General features: G+C 48.6%; 1 protein-coding gene across 2 annotated transcripts in view; it reads right to left on the reverse strand.

Moving 5' to 3' along the window:
• The window catches only part of PRMT8 (protein arginine methyltransferase 8), a 90,978-nt gene that overhangs the window by 19,366 nt on the left and 52,429 nt on the right, over window positions 1–19,183 (reverse strand). For both annotated transcript variants that reach the window (XM_044914962.1, XM_044914961.1), the window contains 3 exons: window positions 17,101–17,164; window positions 3,962–4,104; window positions 3,270–3,357 (listed from right to left, as the gene is read on the reverse strand). In XM_044914962.1, the coding sequence (XP_044770897.1) occupies window positions 3,270–3,357; window positions 3,962–4,104; window positions 17,101–17,164 (295 nt within the window). The remainder of the gene's footprint in view (window positions 1–3,269; window positions 3,358–3,961; window positions 4,105–17,100; window positions 17,165–19,183) is intronic.

A 19,183-nucleotide genomic window follows, 5' to 3' on the forward strand; every position in this document is an offset into this window, starting at 1 on the left:
CTCCGAGGGAGGCCTGCTTCTCCCTCTCCCACTGCCTCTCCCCCCAGCTTATGCTCTCTCTCTCGTTCACTCTCTCTCTCTCTCTCAAATAAATAAATACAATCTTTTTAAAAAAATAAAATAAAATAGGAAAGAGCCGGAGAACAGAGCTCTGGATGTTGAGGGTGGGGGTGAAGGTGGGAAAGAACCACATGGAGAGCAACTGAGCACTCCAAGAGGTCCTGCCTTTACAACCTCCCTCGGGCTGCAGGCACCACTGACGCTATGGAAGGCCTTCCTTCTTATCTTCTCATGAGCTGGGAAGCTGGTGCCCATATCTCTGACTCCCAGCAGGTTGGAGTTTCATGTATTGGGTCAGATTCGTGTATTGGATAAGAAATCAAATAGAACACCTACCACATTTCCTTCCAGTTTTAAGATTCTATAAATCTCCTCCATAGTAGAAATTCTAAAAAATGATCACTCCTCTCTCTCGGGGTTACACACTACACTTTGCACATTCCTCTACTGCTTATTTTTACTCCTTCATTTGTTTCTTCATGCATTCACTCAACAAAATATGTATCCTGAGACTGGTTCATGCCAATCATTTGCCTCTCTTCTTCTGTGTTCTCTAGTAGCTGGTGAGCAAAATAAAGGCAATTTCTGTGTTTCACTTATTCTTGTGTTTCTGTGTTGCATGTGATTGAGAAAGGAAAGGAGAGAAGAAGGGAGAGGGGAAAGGAGGGAGGGAGGGGAGAGAGAGGGAGGGGGGAGGGGGGGAAGGGGAAGGTGGTAGAAGGGAGGAGAGGGGCAGGGAGGAAGCGGTTTTGTAACAATTTACTTTGTGAAAGGGTCTGGGCTTGTCTCATTCTCCTGCCCCACTTTAAGATTTTTCTTTTTTAGCCGGTTCTTGAACCAACTGAAATTTGCTTACAATTGTTCCCTTAGCAACCAGCAACCTTTATGCTTTACTTTTGATTTAGAACTCAAGAGTATCCAAAATCTCTGTTTATCTGAAACAGATTTCTAAATGGGCTTGCTTCCTTTACTAAAAACAAAAACAGATCATTAAAACATTTTTAAATGGAAAACTTCACAGTTTTTTAAATAAATTTTAAATGTATGTTTCATTTTTATTTTTTGGGTCTGGGGTTTTTGGTGTTTGTTGGATAGAAGACTCCAGAGCAAACATTTCACAAGAAAAGAGGATTTAAATTTTTTAGAAGCTGATTTAAATTTTTTTTCTTCCCCAGAACCTATGAAAATTGCAGTGGTCATCATAAGATTAAGTCACACCATCTCCAGTCCTGCACCAGCACCTGAGGAACAGCAACTGCCCTCTTGCACCTTCCAGGGTCCATGCAGTCCGGTCCAGCTCCAGCTGGCTCACTACAATGTGCGTCTGCCACAGGTTCCCAAACACAATCCAGCGAAAGGAGGAAGGTAAGGAATGTTGGCTTTTAAACCATGAGGAAGTCCCTTAAAGAGCTGTGCCCAGGGTCAGGGCTCGGTAAATATTTATGCATAAGAATGAAGAATGCACCTGATGGTTCTCCTCAAAACATGATTCGGTATAGTTACACCGCAAGAACTCCAAAAGCAGTATTATAATGCAGCTCCAGGGCAAAATATGTCCTATTTATACATGCATTTGATCAATGTTCACTGTTGGGTTGTTTCTGCAATCTACCGTGAGAGCACATCTGTCCTAGATTCTGAGCCACTGGAGGCCAACAAGCTTGGCAGTCAGGCTCGCTTACCAGAGCTGCAAACAGAAAGGGGCTTAGTGACATGTTCCGTGCCTAGGTCCAGTCTGGTGCCATGTGCCTCCAAGAACTGTCACATCCTTTCCTATACATCATCTCACTTAATCCTCATGGCTAGTGTGTGGGATTGGTGATATTATCTGTGAGGCCAAAGGGGTTGGGTAAATTGCTCCCAGTCATCCAGGTAGGATTTGAACCCAGAGCTGGCAGACTTTGAAACATGATCATCCAACGTAGGCTACTCTCCCTCTCATTGCTCATCAAATGTTAGAAATGTCACCAGATTGGCTGGAGGCAGAGGGCACAGAGCCTCGAATAACTGTCCGGCTTCTGCCTTCTCCTGAATCTGACTCTGCACTTTGTGCTTTGATGTTTTATTTCCGGAAGGGTGTGAACACACACACAAATGTACGCGTTCCGTAGCGCAGTCCAGCTGGGGTGTCATTAAGGCACTAAAAAAATTAGATGGCAATCGTGTGAATCCATGGAGCAACAATTTGTCGAACTATCAAGTCTCAGCCTCTCAGGGTGCTGATCCTCTGCTCAGTCTGTGCACGCCTCCACAGTAATCTTGCCAAGGAGGGCTTGACCACTGCAGGGGCAGGAACCCCAAGTCTGCTGACTCCATCGCACTGCACAGAGTTCCTGTGTCATGCTTTGGGTTGGATTGTGTGTGTGCTTGCCTGTGTGAGGGGCTCTTTGCTCCTTTGTCGTGTTTTCTTCTGGCTGAGGAGACATGGCTGTTTCTAAGTGATGGGAACACATTTGAAATAAGCTTGAGGACTAGCTTGTGTCACTGAGAAATGCTACCCTCTAAATTAAAAAGAACAAAGCATCCTTTTTGGACCAGATATGACATTGGAGAGGGTTTTTGTTTGTTTGGCTTTTTTTCCCTAAAAGAACAAATTTTCAACTGATAAAGCAGTATGAATGTAGGTTTGGATATGAGTCCCTGACACACGCATGTACACAACTGCACATATATGGCATGCAAAGTCTCCATCTCTCCCCACCCCCACTGCCATCCATTCCCCCAAAAGAACCACAAAGAAGAATATATATTTTACTTAATGTGAAGAAGAGTCACTATCATTTTCATAAATTCAAGTAGCATGAAGGCAGGCTTCAGAATGGTCGAGCTGGCTAGCGATCTGCCATTTTTGACCCCTGTAGTGGACTTTTGGGATAACCGAAACTCCTCAGGCTCCCAGCCCCCTGGCCTGAAGTTCTCTACAAAAATCAGTTTCTGTTGCTTCAGCTCATTTTTCATTCACATTGCTTTCATTCTCTCACCCCAGGATATGTCTCTTAAATCAACTGCTTTGCTTATTTTCTCTCTGCAGACCTCCTACCCTTGGGACCAAGGGAAAACGCCTAGAGAGAAGAATCCAGAATAAGTCACAGGTAAACTCCTCCATAGGTATATCAGCTGTATTCATGAGGCTGGTTGCTTATCTCAGAGCCACTGTAGTACCTCCCACCCCAACTGTGAGAAAGACAAAAACTTAAAAGGTGACTTACAGTGGATTTTGAAGTCCTTGTACTGTCTGTCTTCAATTGCTACCACGTACAAAGCTGCCCGGTCTGGAAACATAAGCCCTCCAGGTTTCTGTTGATGAATTGTGGGGAAATGGGTCTCGTAATCTATTCACCTGACAAAGACATCACATTTTGAACTGCACATAGAGTCACCAGACAGGCACCCCCTTGCCAGTATTTCTCATTCAGCAGACTGTCACCTTGGCCAGGGTTAGGGTTAGGATGACAATGCCCAATTTTTATTTGGGAATGGGGAGAACTTGAGGGACCTAAGTGGAGACCATAGAACAAAAGAACTGGGGCAAAGGTAAGTTCAATGGGGAAAAGCCTGGACAAGCCAGAGTCAGAAGCATGCTCAGCTCTCTGGCAGCCAAACAAGTCCTAAGTACCTGTTGACCAGAAGAGATTTTTGTCTTGACAACAGAGAATGGGTGTTGATTACAACCAAAGAGGACAAGGTGAGCCCTACAGAACAATGAGGCAGACATGTTGGACCTGGGTACCATCGTTCTGTCCCCTGAAGCAGATCTGGTTTAAGGAGAGGGGTCTGGAGGAGGTGACCTTCTAGCCCAAGCCCTCTCTGGAGTCCTCATATTCTTCCTAGACTGTCGACCAGGGGTAGAGCAGCAGGACAGCCAGCAGACCAACAAGGGGATGGCATGCAGGACACTTACCAGCCACTTGTCCCTGGCAAAGATCACCGTGTTGAGCATTGACTCATAGAACAGACAGTAGCCCATCCACTCGCTGATGATGATGTCTACCTTCTCCACAGGCAGCTCCACCTCTTCTACTTTACCCTTAAATATGGTGATGACTGGAAAATAGGAACCCCACGGCCACACTTTGCAGGGACCCTAGCCTGGAACCATGAGCACCCCACATCAGGGCCAGACCTGCAGGTTTTAGCCCTGTTCTGATTCTGCTTTTAGGATGCGACATACCTCATCCTTCACCAAGCTAGTTATGCAAAGAGAACTGCGAATGACTTGCATGTTTTCTCCCCAAAATGTACAGGGCAGTGACTATGTCCTGGCCCCTGTGCTGAGCCTGTGATACGCACCGTATCATGTGATCTTCCCAGCAACTCCATGAAGTAAGCACGTTACTATTATTCTCATTTTTGAAGTGAGGCTTAGAGAGGTTGAATGGTGGGTGTGGAAGTACAGACCAGGTCTAATATGCTATGACTCTAACACTCTGATCACAGTCCCCATCCCATTTTAGGCCACCATGATGGTTCAGATCCAAAGGGCAAAGATGTTCACATCCAGGGCTCATCCCCCAGTGGGTTCGTGAGGAAGGCAACTTGGTGTCTTGACAAGAGCATGGGCTCTATAATCAGGGGTTTAAGTCCTGATTCTTCTCATTATTAACTATATGATTTTGCACAAGGTTTTTGACTTAACTGAACTCCGATTCCCCAGAAAACAACCAAGGAAAGTAGTATCTACTTAGCGGGCAGTTGAACTGATACGATGAAATAACAAATGTTAAGTGCCAGGCTTATAGCCAGGGCTCAAGAGAAGGTACACATCATCTGAAATTTCCCCCCTTGCTGATGGAAAGGTGAGGGGGATAAGGATGGAACCACTCTCCTGCTCTTAGTGACCTCTGCTCATGAGTCACTTCCTAGACCTTCCTATCCCTCCGTGGCAGGAGAAACTTCTTAGTTGAGTTTTTGATCATTTGACATAGTCATACACATAATTTTGGAGTCTCTTTTTTGCATTGGTTGCTCTAAAGATCATAGCAAACACTATCTTAGATGCTGCTATGAAATTGACAGGGTGATGTATTGGTTGGCTGATTCCATCTGAACATTTCCTCTGAAAGGATACACATATTCATACTCTGAAATTCTCTTTCTGCACCATCTTCTGAAAAATCACACCATGCCTGAGCTTTGCTGGGAAAATTGAACAAGAGCTTGTATTCAGGAGTGAAAAAAAAAACAAAAAAACAAAAAAACAAAAACCTGTACACAAAGAGAACACATCTGTCCTGAATCTGAGCTTCATGAAAATGAATTTGGATTAGAGGCTCCTGGATGACAAAGGGCACACAGGTCACTGGTTTTGTTTCATGTCCTCACATTGGATAATGCAGCTGATGAAGTGCCCATTAGCAGCCTTTAATGATTTGCTCTCCAGTACCTGGTGTCTAATCAAGTCTTAACCAGATAAGGCCTCCTCCATGATCAGTCAGACACTTTGCAGACGTACGTTGGTCCTGATCGCTCTAGAGGGAGGCCCAGGCTTGTGTGGCCTTCCTGGCTACTACTCATGAGCCCTGCCCCTAAGTGGTAAGAACAAGGACAGCCTAGTCATCTCCAAAAGTTTTGGAAGGGGTGGGAGGAGTAGGTGTCAAAGTTCTGCTTCTCTGGGGGGCTCCACAACCCGAGAGCAGGAACGCAAACAAGAGGAGAGCCCAGGATGAACCAAGAGAATTCACAGGGAACAAAGTAAGGGATTTTTGAAAATGCAAAGTGAGTGCCTAACTTATTTCTCATTCTGAAAAAGAGTTGACAGGTACAGGCCCGACCCACCTGTCTCATTATTTGAGTGCAAAGCTTGGTTTGTCTTACTTTTGCAAATCTTTGTTGTTGTTGAAGAGTAACTGACGTATATTCATTTCATGTGCACAACACAGTGATTTGACATTGTATATGTACATTGTGAACTGATCACCACGATAAATCTAGTTACCATCCGTCACCAGACAAAGTTGATACAAATTATTGACTATATTCCTCATGCGGCACATTACATCCCCATGACTTATTTATTTTAGAGCTGGAAGTTTGTACCTCTTAATCCCCTTCACCCTTTCCCCACCATCCCCTACCCCACCTCTGGCTGCCAGCAATCTGTCCTCTGTGTCTATGAGTTTGGGTTTGGTTTGGTTTGGTTTTGTAGACTCCACTTCTTAGTGAAACCATGCAATATTTATCTTTCTCTGTCTGACTTCTTTCACTTATTGTGATGCCCTCAAGGTGGCCTCCCTTTCTTCTCTCTTTGCACATTTCTTGAAGGCTCTTCCCTAATGTTTGCATGTATCTATGGGGCTATAAGTCTGCTCCATCTCCTACATTAGATCATGCCCTCCATGTGGCTTGGGAAGATGACTTCTCCTGCCCATGGTGCCCCACGGCCTCCACTCTGGGTGCCTAGTACACAGCTCACTGGGGATGGTTCCATGAACAGGACTCCAATAGGACTACAAGAAGCAGAGATGGACAAGAACTTACAGTCTCGTCTGACAGATGGGTATGTACAGAACATTCCTGGGGTATCCCCAGCATGAGTGAATGCTGTCCCTGTTCTTGGCAGTAGCACTCTATCCATTCGTTGCTAAATCCTGATCACTATGGCTACGACAGATGATAGGTAGGTAGATAGATAGATGAGAGACAGACAGAGAGAGAGAGATACACACGGTAGGTCATAGAAAGGTAGAAGGTATCAATTAACCCTGTTTTAAAAAATCAACAGTCTGTGCCTCTGTTTACTTAACATCACCATTCTGCATCCAAACATTTTTTGGAGCAGATGTAGCCCCTGCTTGGCTTGGTGAGTAGATGGGCCCTCTGTGAAAGGAAAAAGGCAGGCCTCCTCTCAGTCCAGTGGTGGACTGGATTTCAGACCCCCTTCATCCCCTTGCTCAGGTGTTTCTATACAGTGCTCAATTTCCACAACCTTCTGCCGGTGTCCTAGGGGCAGACAACTTCTGTTCTTCTTCCAGCTGACAACAAACCTTGATCAAACATTTCCTCCCCTTTGGGGACTCAATTTCTTTATTGTGGGGGAGAAAAGAAGGGGGATTGAACCTAAGATGCTCTGCAGTGCCAAAATGCTTCGATTCTTCAGATATATATTGAGCATGTAAAAGGCATTCTGCAAAGTTTACTGGTAGAAGTAGCTGACACCAATAAAGAAACAGTGCCTACAATTTCCAGTTTGACTAATTTGCACCAATTCCTTGAGGCTAATTTAAAAAAAAAAAAAGAGGCTATGTTGTTTCTATGGACCCAAATATAATTGCCCAGCTGAATCATCAAGGATATTCTTCCTGTTTTCTACAGTCACACCAGCAACCATTTAAATTCCCAGATTCAATTTCCCAGTCTGCAAAATGCTACTTCTTGCGGTGGGCTTTATGGCAACCAATGGGGTGGGGAGGGCTATTGGCCAGTGCAATGCAGTGGGCTGCTTCCAAGGACTGTGTGGGCATCTGAACCTTCTCCACATCAAGATTTTTCAAGGGGCATCTTAGCCACTGATACTCAGGTTCTGAGCAGCTATGAGCTGCAGAACCCCACTCCCAATCTGGACCCCACATCACTAACCCTGTGTCAGCTCAAGGTTGCACTGAGGTCCCTCTTTGGAGCTATGTTTTTACTCCATAGAGATAATGGAAAGTTTGTTCCAACAACAGGCCCAGGGCTCATAAATTTTGGAATGATTAATCATAACTAAGTGCACAACAAGGGGCAATGCACTCTGAACTCTAAATTGGGACATTCTTCCCCTGTAATTTCAAGTTTGCAAATTAGACATCCAGATTTTTTTTTTCTTTTTTTGGATTTGTTTTCTTTTTATCTTGAGTGTTTATTACAGAAAGTTAGCCAAACTGACTCACAGTTATTCGTTTGACTTAAAAAAAACAAATCGGGACAGCCTGATATCATCTGGGCCTCCAGCATGTCCATCAGAGTCAACTGACCCCACAGGTCCGAAGTTAGAGGTCTCCTCAGTTTAGACTCTTCTGTTCCCCAGAGCAGATCCTGTGCCAGAGAGGAGTGGGCATGAGGGTCGTGAGTGCGAGGTGGGGGCACATTCTGAGGCAGTAGAGCCTCTCTGATGCCACCCCCACTGCAGCATGGCCACTAGCCGCCCCCCAACTATCTTGCCATGTTGTTCACCTGCCTATTTTGGCGACACCCACGCCGGCTGCCACACACCTTCCAAGGGCCTGACTCACCTCCAGGCTACGATCTCTTCTTCTTAATTGCCTATCCTAGCGTCCTATTTCCAGGACCTCACAGAGCACTTGACTCCTCACAAACATCAGGAATCATTGCTGAATGAATGAATGGACGAATAAGCAATTTTGAAAAAAGGGTATTTGGGTTCAAAGACAAAAGATCCTCAAACCAGTCCTAATTAGGATAGTAAAAAATTACTAGCATTTGAATAGCAGCTTTGCAGAGTTGATTTCGCTTATATTATCTCTGTAACCCTCACAGGAACCTGTGCGGTTGGTTTTTATTATTCCATCTGCCTAATGAGAAAACTGGACTTTAGAGAAATCAAAAGATAGAGCCAAAAGCGAGGCCTGTTTTATAACCTGGTACAAGTCACCAGCCTCCCTGAGGTTCCCTTCCTTCACCTGCAGCCGATATAGCATCTGCCTTAAATACCTCGTGGGATTGCTGTGGACATGAAGCAACTGCTTGGGAATGATGGAGGAAAAGAAATCAGAGAAGGCCAAGGACTAACCCATCCTCCTCCTGAAGGCTGTCAGATTGGTTAGGAGGGTGAGGAGAGGTAGAGCCATCATGAGCCTATCAGGATGGTGGAGGAAGAACCCATCCAACCCCCTGGTATCAGCTCTGTCTCAGGTTCCCATGGTCCAGACACATGGATAAATCTCTCTTACAAGGTCAGACCTAGCCCCATTCTTGAGCCAGTAGTGATGGGACAAAGAAGACAACAACAACTTTACCCCCAATATCTGGTGGGACTTGGAATATACTCTACAGCCAACAGACCCCATAACTGGAGTGGCAGAGATGAGCCATGGGTGCTTCATAGCCGCAATATAGTAGAAACTTCAGTATGGTAACCCCTTTCTTCCCCAGCCCCCCTTTGCCCGAGAACATAGGGCTTGAACTTCTGTCTTGTCCCTAGTACATCATCTGCCTGGCTTTGTGTCTTAGCCTGCTCTGGTTCCCTTGAGGACCGAGGACCTTGTCTGCTTAGCTAAAGCTCTGAAGTCCTGCTAGTTTTGGCCAGAGAACTCCTCTGGCCAGAGACCCTGCACAGCTGGACTAACACTCAGGCAATCAAAACCATATTGGGACTCACCCCCACCCCAAGCTATTGCCTACCACTTAGGACCCCTGGCACAGCACAGCCTGGGAAGATACCTCACACATTGGCCACAGGCAGAGGATTGTGCGGGCTTGGCCAAGTGGGGGCAGGGATGAGGAAGGCAGTGGAACGGGACAGGGTGGTTGAATCAGTGCAAGTGTAGAAGACAGCAAAGCCTCCCCGAGGCCCCAGGACTCAGGAAATCATCCCAGGTGTCACTGTCGCTCACTACCTAGAGTTTACATGGGACAGGCACAAAGTGTCTCTCATCTCGGGGAGCTGGCATGGACGGTCCCTCTGCGTGACACACTTCTGTCCACTCAGCAGCTGGCCTCTTCGTCCGTCAGGTCTGTGCCTCAGGGGCCTCCCTCCAGAAGCTTCCTCACTTCCAGTACTGTGCTGGTCAGTGTCTAACAACCGGCTCCGGGAGTGGGGCCAAGGTGCTTGCTGGTGTCTGTGGTGCAAATATCTCCACCATGGCTGATTTCTGCTCACCCCGGGACGTCACCCGTGCGCAGTTGGGAAGAAAAGTACAAGGCAGTGTGAGCCATGTGAGCCGGCTCCAGAATGCCATTACGACCCCCCAGTCGGAAGTGGGCACCCCACTTTGCTCAATGGCCCCATCGTGTCTTGTTCTAAAACCTGTCATGATTTGTAATTCTACCATGATGTCTGTTCACTTGCGTTCATGTCGGTTCTCTCCGTGAGACGGTGAGCTTCACCAGAGCAAGAGCCTGCCTGTTGGGTCTGCGATTGGCACCCAGCACGTGGCACAGGGTGTGGAGCGTGGCACAACGATGCCTGAAGGAACGAGTGTGTGAAAACCAGCCCTAAGGTTATTAATAGGCTGCTTCACGAGCAGTTAGGAACGGAAGTAGCAACCGCCAGCAGTCACCAGTGCAGGTTCATTAAAAACAATTATATCTGATTGATCTCACTTCTTTTGACAGGGTTATTAGTCAAGTTAGTAAATGAAATAATAATAACAATAGCGAACATTTATTGGCCACTTACTGCCCACGAGGTATCGTTGTGTTTTACACAGAGGTGTGCTAGTATGACCAATTGGGGTTTCGGGGGAAGTAGCCCTGATTTGTAGCATTTGCTGATTTCTGCGGTATAAATATTCCCATGGTGGCCGATTTCAAGCCACCAGAGTGGCTTCATCCATATAACAAATGTACTGAAAATTTCACAGTCCGCCCTCAGGAGCCTGTAGGAGCCTGTTTCGGCACACCGTGGTTTTCCCTAGTAACATGGGATTATCACAATGACCCTATGAGATATGCCCCGCTATTGTTCCTATTTCACAGATGGGGAAACTGAGGCACAGAAAATGAGGGGTCCAAGATCACAAGCTAATTGGGCAGAACTGAGTGTGAACCAGGAAGCCGGGGTCCAGAGTCAGTGCTCTTCACCTGCCCCCCCCTCCCCATGCCCGTGGTGAGCGATGTGGGCACATCCTTGCCTCCATGGGATCCTCATGGATATGCCATATTACTGTATGGCTTCACCACTGGCTACTTGGCTGTATTCAAAGGTGCTGATCAAGAGCTGAATGCAGACCAGGCTACAGGCACTTCACACTCACCCCAGGGCTCCCATCAGAGATGCAGGAACGCCAAGCACAGAATGGTGACCCTGGGAGAGCCATGCTCTCGGGATTCCTAGCAGTTGTAAGGAAGGACCAAATCTACCAGCATGAAGTCTACTATGAATAAAAAGGGCAACTCTCCATTTGGATTCAAGACATAGGTTAGGAACTACAGCTTGGCAGTAACTCTGATAGACGACAGATACGGGTATGGACAGACAACAGATTGTAGCTGATTCCAGCTCAGCACCAGATGACATGCGGTTTCCATGATTCCTAATGGACACTGGAGCCACGGGGCCAGCAGCACAGCATCTGGGTCCCTCCAGGCGCCAGTTGGGTTTATTTCTTAGCATGACTCTGAGGGTGAGAGGGTGACTCAAACCAAAGCCAGGGGTGAAGGACCGTCGGGGGATGTGGGAGAAGGGCTGCCGCCTGAGGAGGAGGCTTCTACGCCACGTGGCCCCAGAGGAAAGAAAGGGAGCGTGGGCAAGGTTGCAGGGAGGCGGACGCCCCCAGGAGCCAAAGCTTCTCCCAACGGTGGTTCACAGGTGGCCAGTGGCGGGGTCCCTGTCAGGGCCACCTCCAGGACTGCATGGCTCCAGGGCACGGGAGGAAGCCTGCTACAGCAGATAATTCAAGCATCGTCTATGGAAGTCATTGAGTGTGGGGCTAAGAAAGAGCAAAGTGCCCAAACGGACCCACACTTAATGCTTTTTGAGCACCTACTACGCAGGAAGCCTAACACTGGGCACTCGGTGAACGCTCTCTCGCATCCCCCCAGGACCCCCGCAGGCTGCGCAGGGACCTAGCTCCTCTCTGGGCAGGAGGTGAAGTGACAGGACAGAGCCACCCCTCCTGGGACGTTGCAGAGCTTGCTGTCCACTGCCACTCTGCCGGGGTATGTTACGCTCAGGCCTCTCCGTCCGCGACTCTCCTGCTTTAGGATGTGCGCAGGTAGAAAAAGAGAGGAAAGGAGGGGTACACTTTCTCCCTTTAGTTTTCTGAGAAGTACGTGGGTTCTAATTCTTTTGTTCCTAAAACTATAAACATTTCATCAATCCCTGAGCACCTATGTCAACTTTCACAAACAAATCTACCTTTTGAGGCATCCCGGCAATAGCACCCTGGCTTCCTCCGCAGGGAAACAGAGGAAATAATAGTGCTTAAGTCAAAGAGTGGGCCACCCGTGTGGTAGAAGCCATGTGACGCTGTGAGACCGCTGCAGGTGGCTTCGTGGAGGTGTGTGTCTCCATGGGGATAAACCCCTCCCCAGGAACCGTGTGGAGGTAGATGGGGAAAGGGCTTGATTGATTCTGGGTGGCAGGTATTTTATGTCCTGTGTTGTTATTTATGTCTCTACACCTACACTCCTGAGCCCCACACAACTGGCTGTTGCAACATTTCAAAAGCATTTCCATGGAAGCATTCATACAGTCAAGCTGTCCTCTTTCCAGTACACACGCCAAGGCTGAGTGAGCAGGTGCCACAGTCGGGGCCCTGGGCGGCCACCCCGGCTCCAGCCACCTATTGCTGTGCTCGGGGAAGGAAGAAGTGGGAACAACGTTGCCTTGGAAGGGCCCCTGGCCCTGGAGTTCCCTCCCCCTCACTGGATGTGAGGGGAGGGTCCAAGGGGGCAAGAGGGTCCCTGCACAGGAAGCAAGCCTGGCTCAGCGGACTGGAGTCGAGCAGGGAGAGGAGAGTGCCCATGCACGTGTCAGAGCCCAGCACGGGGTGACAGACACATCTGCACTGGGCACGAGGTGGTGACAGTGGGAGATGGTGCACATACGGTGGGATTGATTCAATAAGTAAACATGTTAAGAATAGTGAGAGCCAGATTTTTCACCGTCAGAGAAAGGAATCTCCAACGTGGGAAGGGAGGAAGTTAGAGCACCCGGTGGGGCTGGTTGCAGCCAGGGCATCACGTGAACTCACACTTGACAGTATGTGTAGATAGATTCAGAAACACACGTTATGTAAATGCCTATGTACACACACACACACACACACACACACTTTAGTTCTTTCCACTGAAGCAGCCCTGGGGACATCAACGCCCTAAAATCAATGAGGACACTTAGCCCCAGATCCTAGTTTCTAAATGCCATCGTCCACTAAATGGGCTTCAAGACTCCTTGGAGAAATGACTGATTCTAAAACAAAGCCATGTAAAGTACAAGGTGAACCTGGAACATTTGTGCCAGAAAATAAGAAAGCTCACAAAAAAAATGAAGAAGGAATGACAAAAGGATGCAGAAGCCAGCTTGAAGGGGGTCCTGTGACCAAATTAGGAACAATTTGTGTTTCAAAATGAGTATTGATAATAACAGACATAACCTATTGAATAAAATAAGGAATTAATGATAATGAATGAAGTGTTTACATGGTTTCAAACCGCCTCCCCCAGAAAATCCTACTCATTACAAAAGGAGAAGGAGCAACGTGACCGTGGAGAAGCCTGGTAGACATCACCTTAAGCAGGGATCAAAGTCAATGCTGTCAGTGACAGGACAAATCCAAACTGCATGTCCCCAAGAGCGTGCAGGGAGAAGGACACAGCATCTCAGCTGAACCCATTAGTGCAGAGGCATCCTACATCCCCAGACGGAGGGACATTCTACAGAACTCTGGCCTGCGATCCTCAAGCATCAAGATGACAAGAGTCAAGGAAAGTCTGGCTGCTCCAGCCTGAAGGCAACCAGAGATATGTCAACTAAATGCAACACGTGGTTTGAAACAGAATCCCTTTGTTGTAAAGGGTATTATTTTCGACAAGTGGCCAGCAGTAGGATCTGAGCACTCAATAACAATAATGTAAGAACGCTAGTCTCCTGATTTTGATGGGCGCAGTGTGGCTATGCAGAGAAATGTCCCAGTTTGTAGGACACACACATTTGTGTCTTCAGGGCTGATGGGGCCTCATGTCAACAACTTGCTTTCAAAGCATTCAGGGAAAAAGAGAAACTTGCACCTTTTCTATAAAGTGGAATGTTCTGAGGGTTAAAGGAAAGAAGGGAAAAAGGAAAGGAAGGGGAATAAAACAATTTACAGGAGTCTGAAGCAGGGACGGGGAGGGGGGCCCTCGAGGTGTGACCAGAGTTCATGGTGAGGAGCTGTGGGCTTTCTTTTTCCTGGCAAGCCTCCGGAGCCAAACTGCTCTTCTCCTGAGGTCAGGCACTCCTCAGCTAATGTTCTCCCCTCTCCCGCTCAGGCCTGCCCCACACACTGCTACCAATGGCTATGGGCAGCCAACCTCAGCAAGCCAGGGGGGCTACGGTTCTAGATCCCGACAGCAGCAAGAGACAGATGACAAGTAAGTGGGGGCTGGGCAGAACCTCCCTCCAAGGGCAGGCGTCCTTGCGCAAGAGAACCTGTACAGAGGCAAGGATGGTCCAAATGTCCTTTGAAGGCCTCTTAGGGCCCAGGGATGGGACTGAGAGGACGTCAGGTCAGACATCTATTTGCACACACCCTCCTCTCCTAAGAGGTTTTGATGTTCATTTTCAGGATTGGCAGCCACTGCTGGGGCTACCACATCAACGTAAACACACTTCAGGGGAGAGGACATGAGCAAAGCCAAGACTGAAGGTTCTGCCCTAGCTCTCCTAACCTCAGCTTCCACGGCTGTGGCACAGAGCTGGAGAAAAGGATATCCGATGAAAACATGGGGATGGCAGGCCGATTCACCCTTGTAGAGAAAGAACTGGCCAGTCTTCTTTTCCATCATAGTAGGCAAGTAGAACGCTCACCTCTCTTTCCCTTCTGCCCACGTCAGGTACTATTCCGAGGAGCGTAGGAAACAGCCGGCTCCCCTGAGCGAACCGAGAGAGGCTGGACACCAAGGCCAGAGGTCAGGGGTGTCTGAGCAACACTTCCCCTACTCAGGCTGGAAAGAGGCCTCTGGACCCCTTTTGTGGCCCACCCCTAACTTTTGTGCTGTGGCTCACCCACCATCGCCCCCTTCCCTTCCTCACTTCCTGCCTTCCCCAGCTTGGATTCCATGATCCATTATTGCAGTCAACTCCCGTGCTCTGCCATCAAATGCCCCACCCAGGCAGTCCTCCTCACACCCAAGCTGGTGAGCGTGGTAGGGGGAAATTCATGCGTGGACCAAGCTTACTGCCTGTCTGTGTTGACTCATCTCCAACAGGCACTGACCACTCCCCAGCAATCCCCACTAGTCCTACTACTATATCTGCCTTTCTCCCTCCTAAAAGACCATTCCATCCCTTCTCATGTCTCTTCTCATCACCTTCTTCTCTGCCAATGACTGTCTTATTCTTTGAAAAGGAAATGGAGGCAATAAACCAGGGGCTTTCCACTGCCAGCCCACCTCTGTCTGGACCCACACCCTCCACTTTCCCTCTGGTTCCCTACTCCAAGAAAAAGGCCAACCCCTGAACCTGTGCTCTGAACTCAAGGGCCTCGCTTCTGTATCTTTCCCCTGGACAATTGAATCAAACACACGTTTCCATATCTCTAGCCTTAAAAAACAACTCCCTCCCTTGGCCCCACATTCCCCTGTAGATACAGTTCCATTTTTCTGTGCCCCAGCACAGCAAGAAGACTTACTTATAGCCCTCCCTTAACCTACTCTAACTGGACTTCAGAAACCCCCCCCACATTGAGTCCGCTCTTGTTTAGAACACCAGTACCTTCCATGTGGCCAAACTCAATGATCACTTCTCTATTCTTACCTTACTTGATCTCTTAGCATTCCCTACACTCGTCCCTATCTCCTTCCCTTGACTTCATGGTACATCTCTCTCCTGAAGGTCCACCAGCCTCACTGGGGGTATCTTCTCTGCCTCTTGCTGGCCCCTTCTCCTCTGCTTGCTCTCCAGATATTAAAATGCTCTAGAGCCCTATCTTTGGCCCATTTCTTTTCTTCCAGCTCTACTTTATCCTTAAGTGACGTCATGCTCTAGCTTCAAATAAAATCCATATGCCAAAGACTCCCAACTCTATATGGCTCTCCCTGGAACTCTAGACTTATATATCCCATCTTACTCAACATGTCTATTGGATGTCCATCTCAAACCTGACATGGGCTGAAGAGAACTTTTGACTCTTTTCTCCCTCCCATCACCCCTAGGAATTCTCTACTTTCAGTCTTCCACCACCACCCCCCCATTTTCAAGGCAACAAAACAGCCCTTGCTCCTGTCTTTTTATCATTCCAATATGCATTGCATCAGTAGGTCCCCTTGCATTTTGGCCCAAAGTGCTCAAATCACCTCCACTGCCACCATCCTTGCCACCAGCCATGCCACAGTACATCCCCCGAGCACTGAAATAGCCTAATGAGTCTCTGCTTACACTCTTGATGCCTACAACCCATTCTGATCCATACTCCATAGGAACCACTTCTCCAAAATGCCTCCATCATCCTTAGAAAAAAAAAATTCAACTTGGTTTTCCTAGTTCATAAAACCTACATGATCTGGCCCAGCTCAGCACAGGACTTGGGGGCTAAATCACATCAGGTTGACTGATAAAAGATGCAAGGAGTTCTTTGGATCTGGGACACTTGTGGGTGTGAGTGTGTTCAAGATAGGTTCCAGGACAAAGGGCCTGGGAACTGTTGCAATGCATGGGAAAGGAGTGAGGGGAGGAAGGGTAGAGAGGACACCTCTCTTTATAATCAGACTCCAGCCTGGAGAAGGTCCCACTCCCAAGGGCAGCCTAATTGCCAAGACAGCTTCATCAGCAACAGGGCCGGTGGGCAGTAGAGGACCGCATTTCTCCAAAGGCAGAGCCTGGAGTCTGCTAGGATGCCCCTGCTTAGCTTACAGGGAGAGGTGGGGCTGGGGGCTGTGCAGAGGAAAGAAGAGGAGGAAGAGCAATAGAATGCCTACAGCTGGGGCCAAGCAGAAGGAATGGTGGCTAAGCCATGGAAGCTGAGCTGGGAATAACGTGCCCTTGGCTGAAATGGCTGGGATGGGGAACCTCAAAACCTCCTGGGCACCATCCTGCAAATAGGGCCTCAGCCAGGCTCCACCATTCCAAGGCCAAGTGCTCTGTACTCTTCCCTCTTATGTCAGTCTATACCACCCAAACAAGAAAGTGCAAGCCCCCTCACTCCCTCCCTCCGTGGGAAAATACGTGGAGGTGTGTCTTACTGTTGTCCAAGTGGTTGGCCTTAATGATCTTCTCTGAGTAGTCAGAAATACTGGAACATTCAATCTAGAAAGGGCACAGAACAGAGGAGTGAGGCATAAAAAAGATCACAGCATGTCTGGCACCAATTTAGCCGATGGAGAAGCTGAGCCTGGAGGGGTACGGTGACCTGCCCAATGCCATACAGTTATTTTCTAGTAGACTGAAGACTACAGTGCAGCCCTCCGAATTGGCAGGACTGTGGCTCTTGCATTGAGTCTGTCTGCCTTTGCCGGAGGCTGATTCCCAGCTACTGCTTCACAATGGAGGGCCTGGTATCCAAGTTGGGGGATTCAGAAGGAAGTGGCAGGCCTCCTCCTGGCCAGAGGAGAGTGGCCTGGAGAGTGACCTGGATTCACATTCAGCCTCAGCCACTCTCCACCTGCCCCTCAGTTTCCTCCTAAGTGAGGAAACAGTCCCTGTTTTACTTGGTCATTGTGTGGATTAAATAAGCCAAAGCATGTGATCCACTCAGAGCATGACGGCCCCCAAGCCCCAGCCCCCGGGAGGGCGGCCTTACAGCCCTCTTTTCTCTTCTCCTGTCTTTGCCCCCCTGCTTTCCTTTTCCCCTTCTCTCTTCTCTCCCTCTCCCTCTCTCTCTCCCTCTCTCTCCCTCTACTTCTCTCTCTCTCTGGAGAAGAGCAGTGGGTAGAAAGGGGAGCCTGGAACAGGAGAACCTGTGAAATGGGCCATCAGGAAAGAGGCCCAGCTAAATGTGGGAGCTGTTTAGAAAAGAGCAGTGACAACAAAAGCCCGGGAAGCAGACAGATTGGGACAGTTGGGATAGTCGCCACAGCTGGAAGGCGCCAAGGGGGCGCCTCCTGACAGCTCCTTAGCTGGGGCCGCTGGCCACTTAGAAGCCCAGCCCTCTCATTGCTCAGCCCTCGGCTACCCATTCCCCAGCTGGACAGGGGCTGAGATGAGGCCTCTGAGACAGTGCTGGGAGGGCGGGCAGGGGGATGGCCAGACAAACCAAGTCCCACCCTGAGGTTTTGTGACCTCATTGGAAGAGGAGTCTGTCCCTTGCTGGAAAGCCTCCCTTTGGGTGAGGAAGGCCCAGTGAAGGAGAGCTGGAAGGTGGGGAGGGGCAGGACTCGACCTGGGGCATCCGGATTGGCCCGTCTCCTCAGCTGAGTACATCTCAGCTTTTTCAGTCAAGTCTGTGGTGGAGATGCCTCAAGGATGGCCCAGGTTTCTAGAAGACCTCTACAGCCAACGCCTAGGCACTTTCCAAGTGAGGCATGGAGAAGGAACGTTGTCGCTGCTGGGGACTCAGGGACAGGCCTCTGAGGCCAAGTGGGGTTGGCCAAGGGGATGTGGAGGGCTCTGGGATTGTCAGCACAGGCTACAGGACCACGCAGCTAAATGCACAGAGAACAAAGCCCCACTGAAAGTTGCTCAGCTCCCATGGGCCTCTGCAAGCAGCTGTCTTGTGTGCACACTGGGAGCTTAATTGTAGTGTGTCTTAAATTTTGCTCAAGACCAATTCCCATATTCTAGCCTTGGGCCCTCTGCGTTTTTCAAACATCAGCCAGCCACTCAAGAGATTTTCTTTTTCACAGTTTCTTCCCAGCTCCAGAGCCCACAGCCTCCCTGTCATCAAGCAGTGCCCAGCTCTGTAGTGTAGCCAGAGGAAGGCTGGGAGCCCTCCCAAAGTGTCAGCCTCCATTTCTATCTGGAGGGGCTGCAGCAGCCAGAGCAGCAGAATTTAAACTTACCAACTTGCCCTTTAACGAACAAAGGAAGGAGATTGTCTTGTTATTATCCCCTAGGGCCTCATCCCAACTATATTAATATTAGACACTGAGCATTGGTCATATGCCAGGCCCTGTTCTAAACACTTTACATATGTATTAAACTCATTTATTCTTCACAATCACCGCATGGGCGAGGTATTGTTCCTAGGGCCATTTATAGATGGAGAAACAGAAGTACAGAAGTGAATTATCCTCAGTCACACAGAGCAGAGATTCAAGCCAAAGCCCACACATATAACCACACAGCACTGCTTCTCAAGCTGATGGTAGGACTAAGTGCTCTAAGGTA

Source organism: Neomonachus schauinslandi, chromosome 5 (assembly GCF_002201575.2).
Source record: "Neomonachus schauinslandi chromosome 5, ASM220157v2, whole genome shotgun sequence".
Taxonomy (NCBI): Eukaryota; Metazoa; Chordata; class Mammalia; order Carnivora; family Phocidae; genus Neomonachus; species Neomonachus schauinslandi.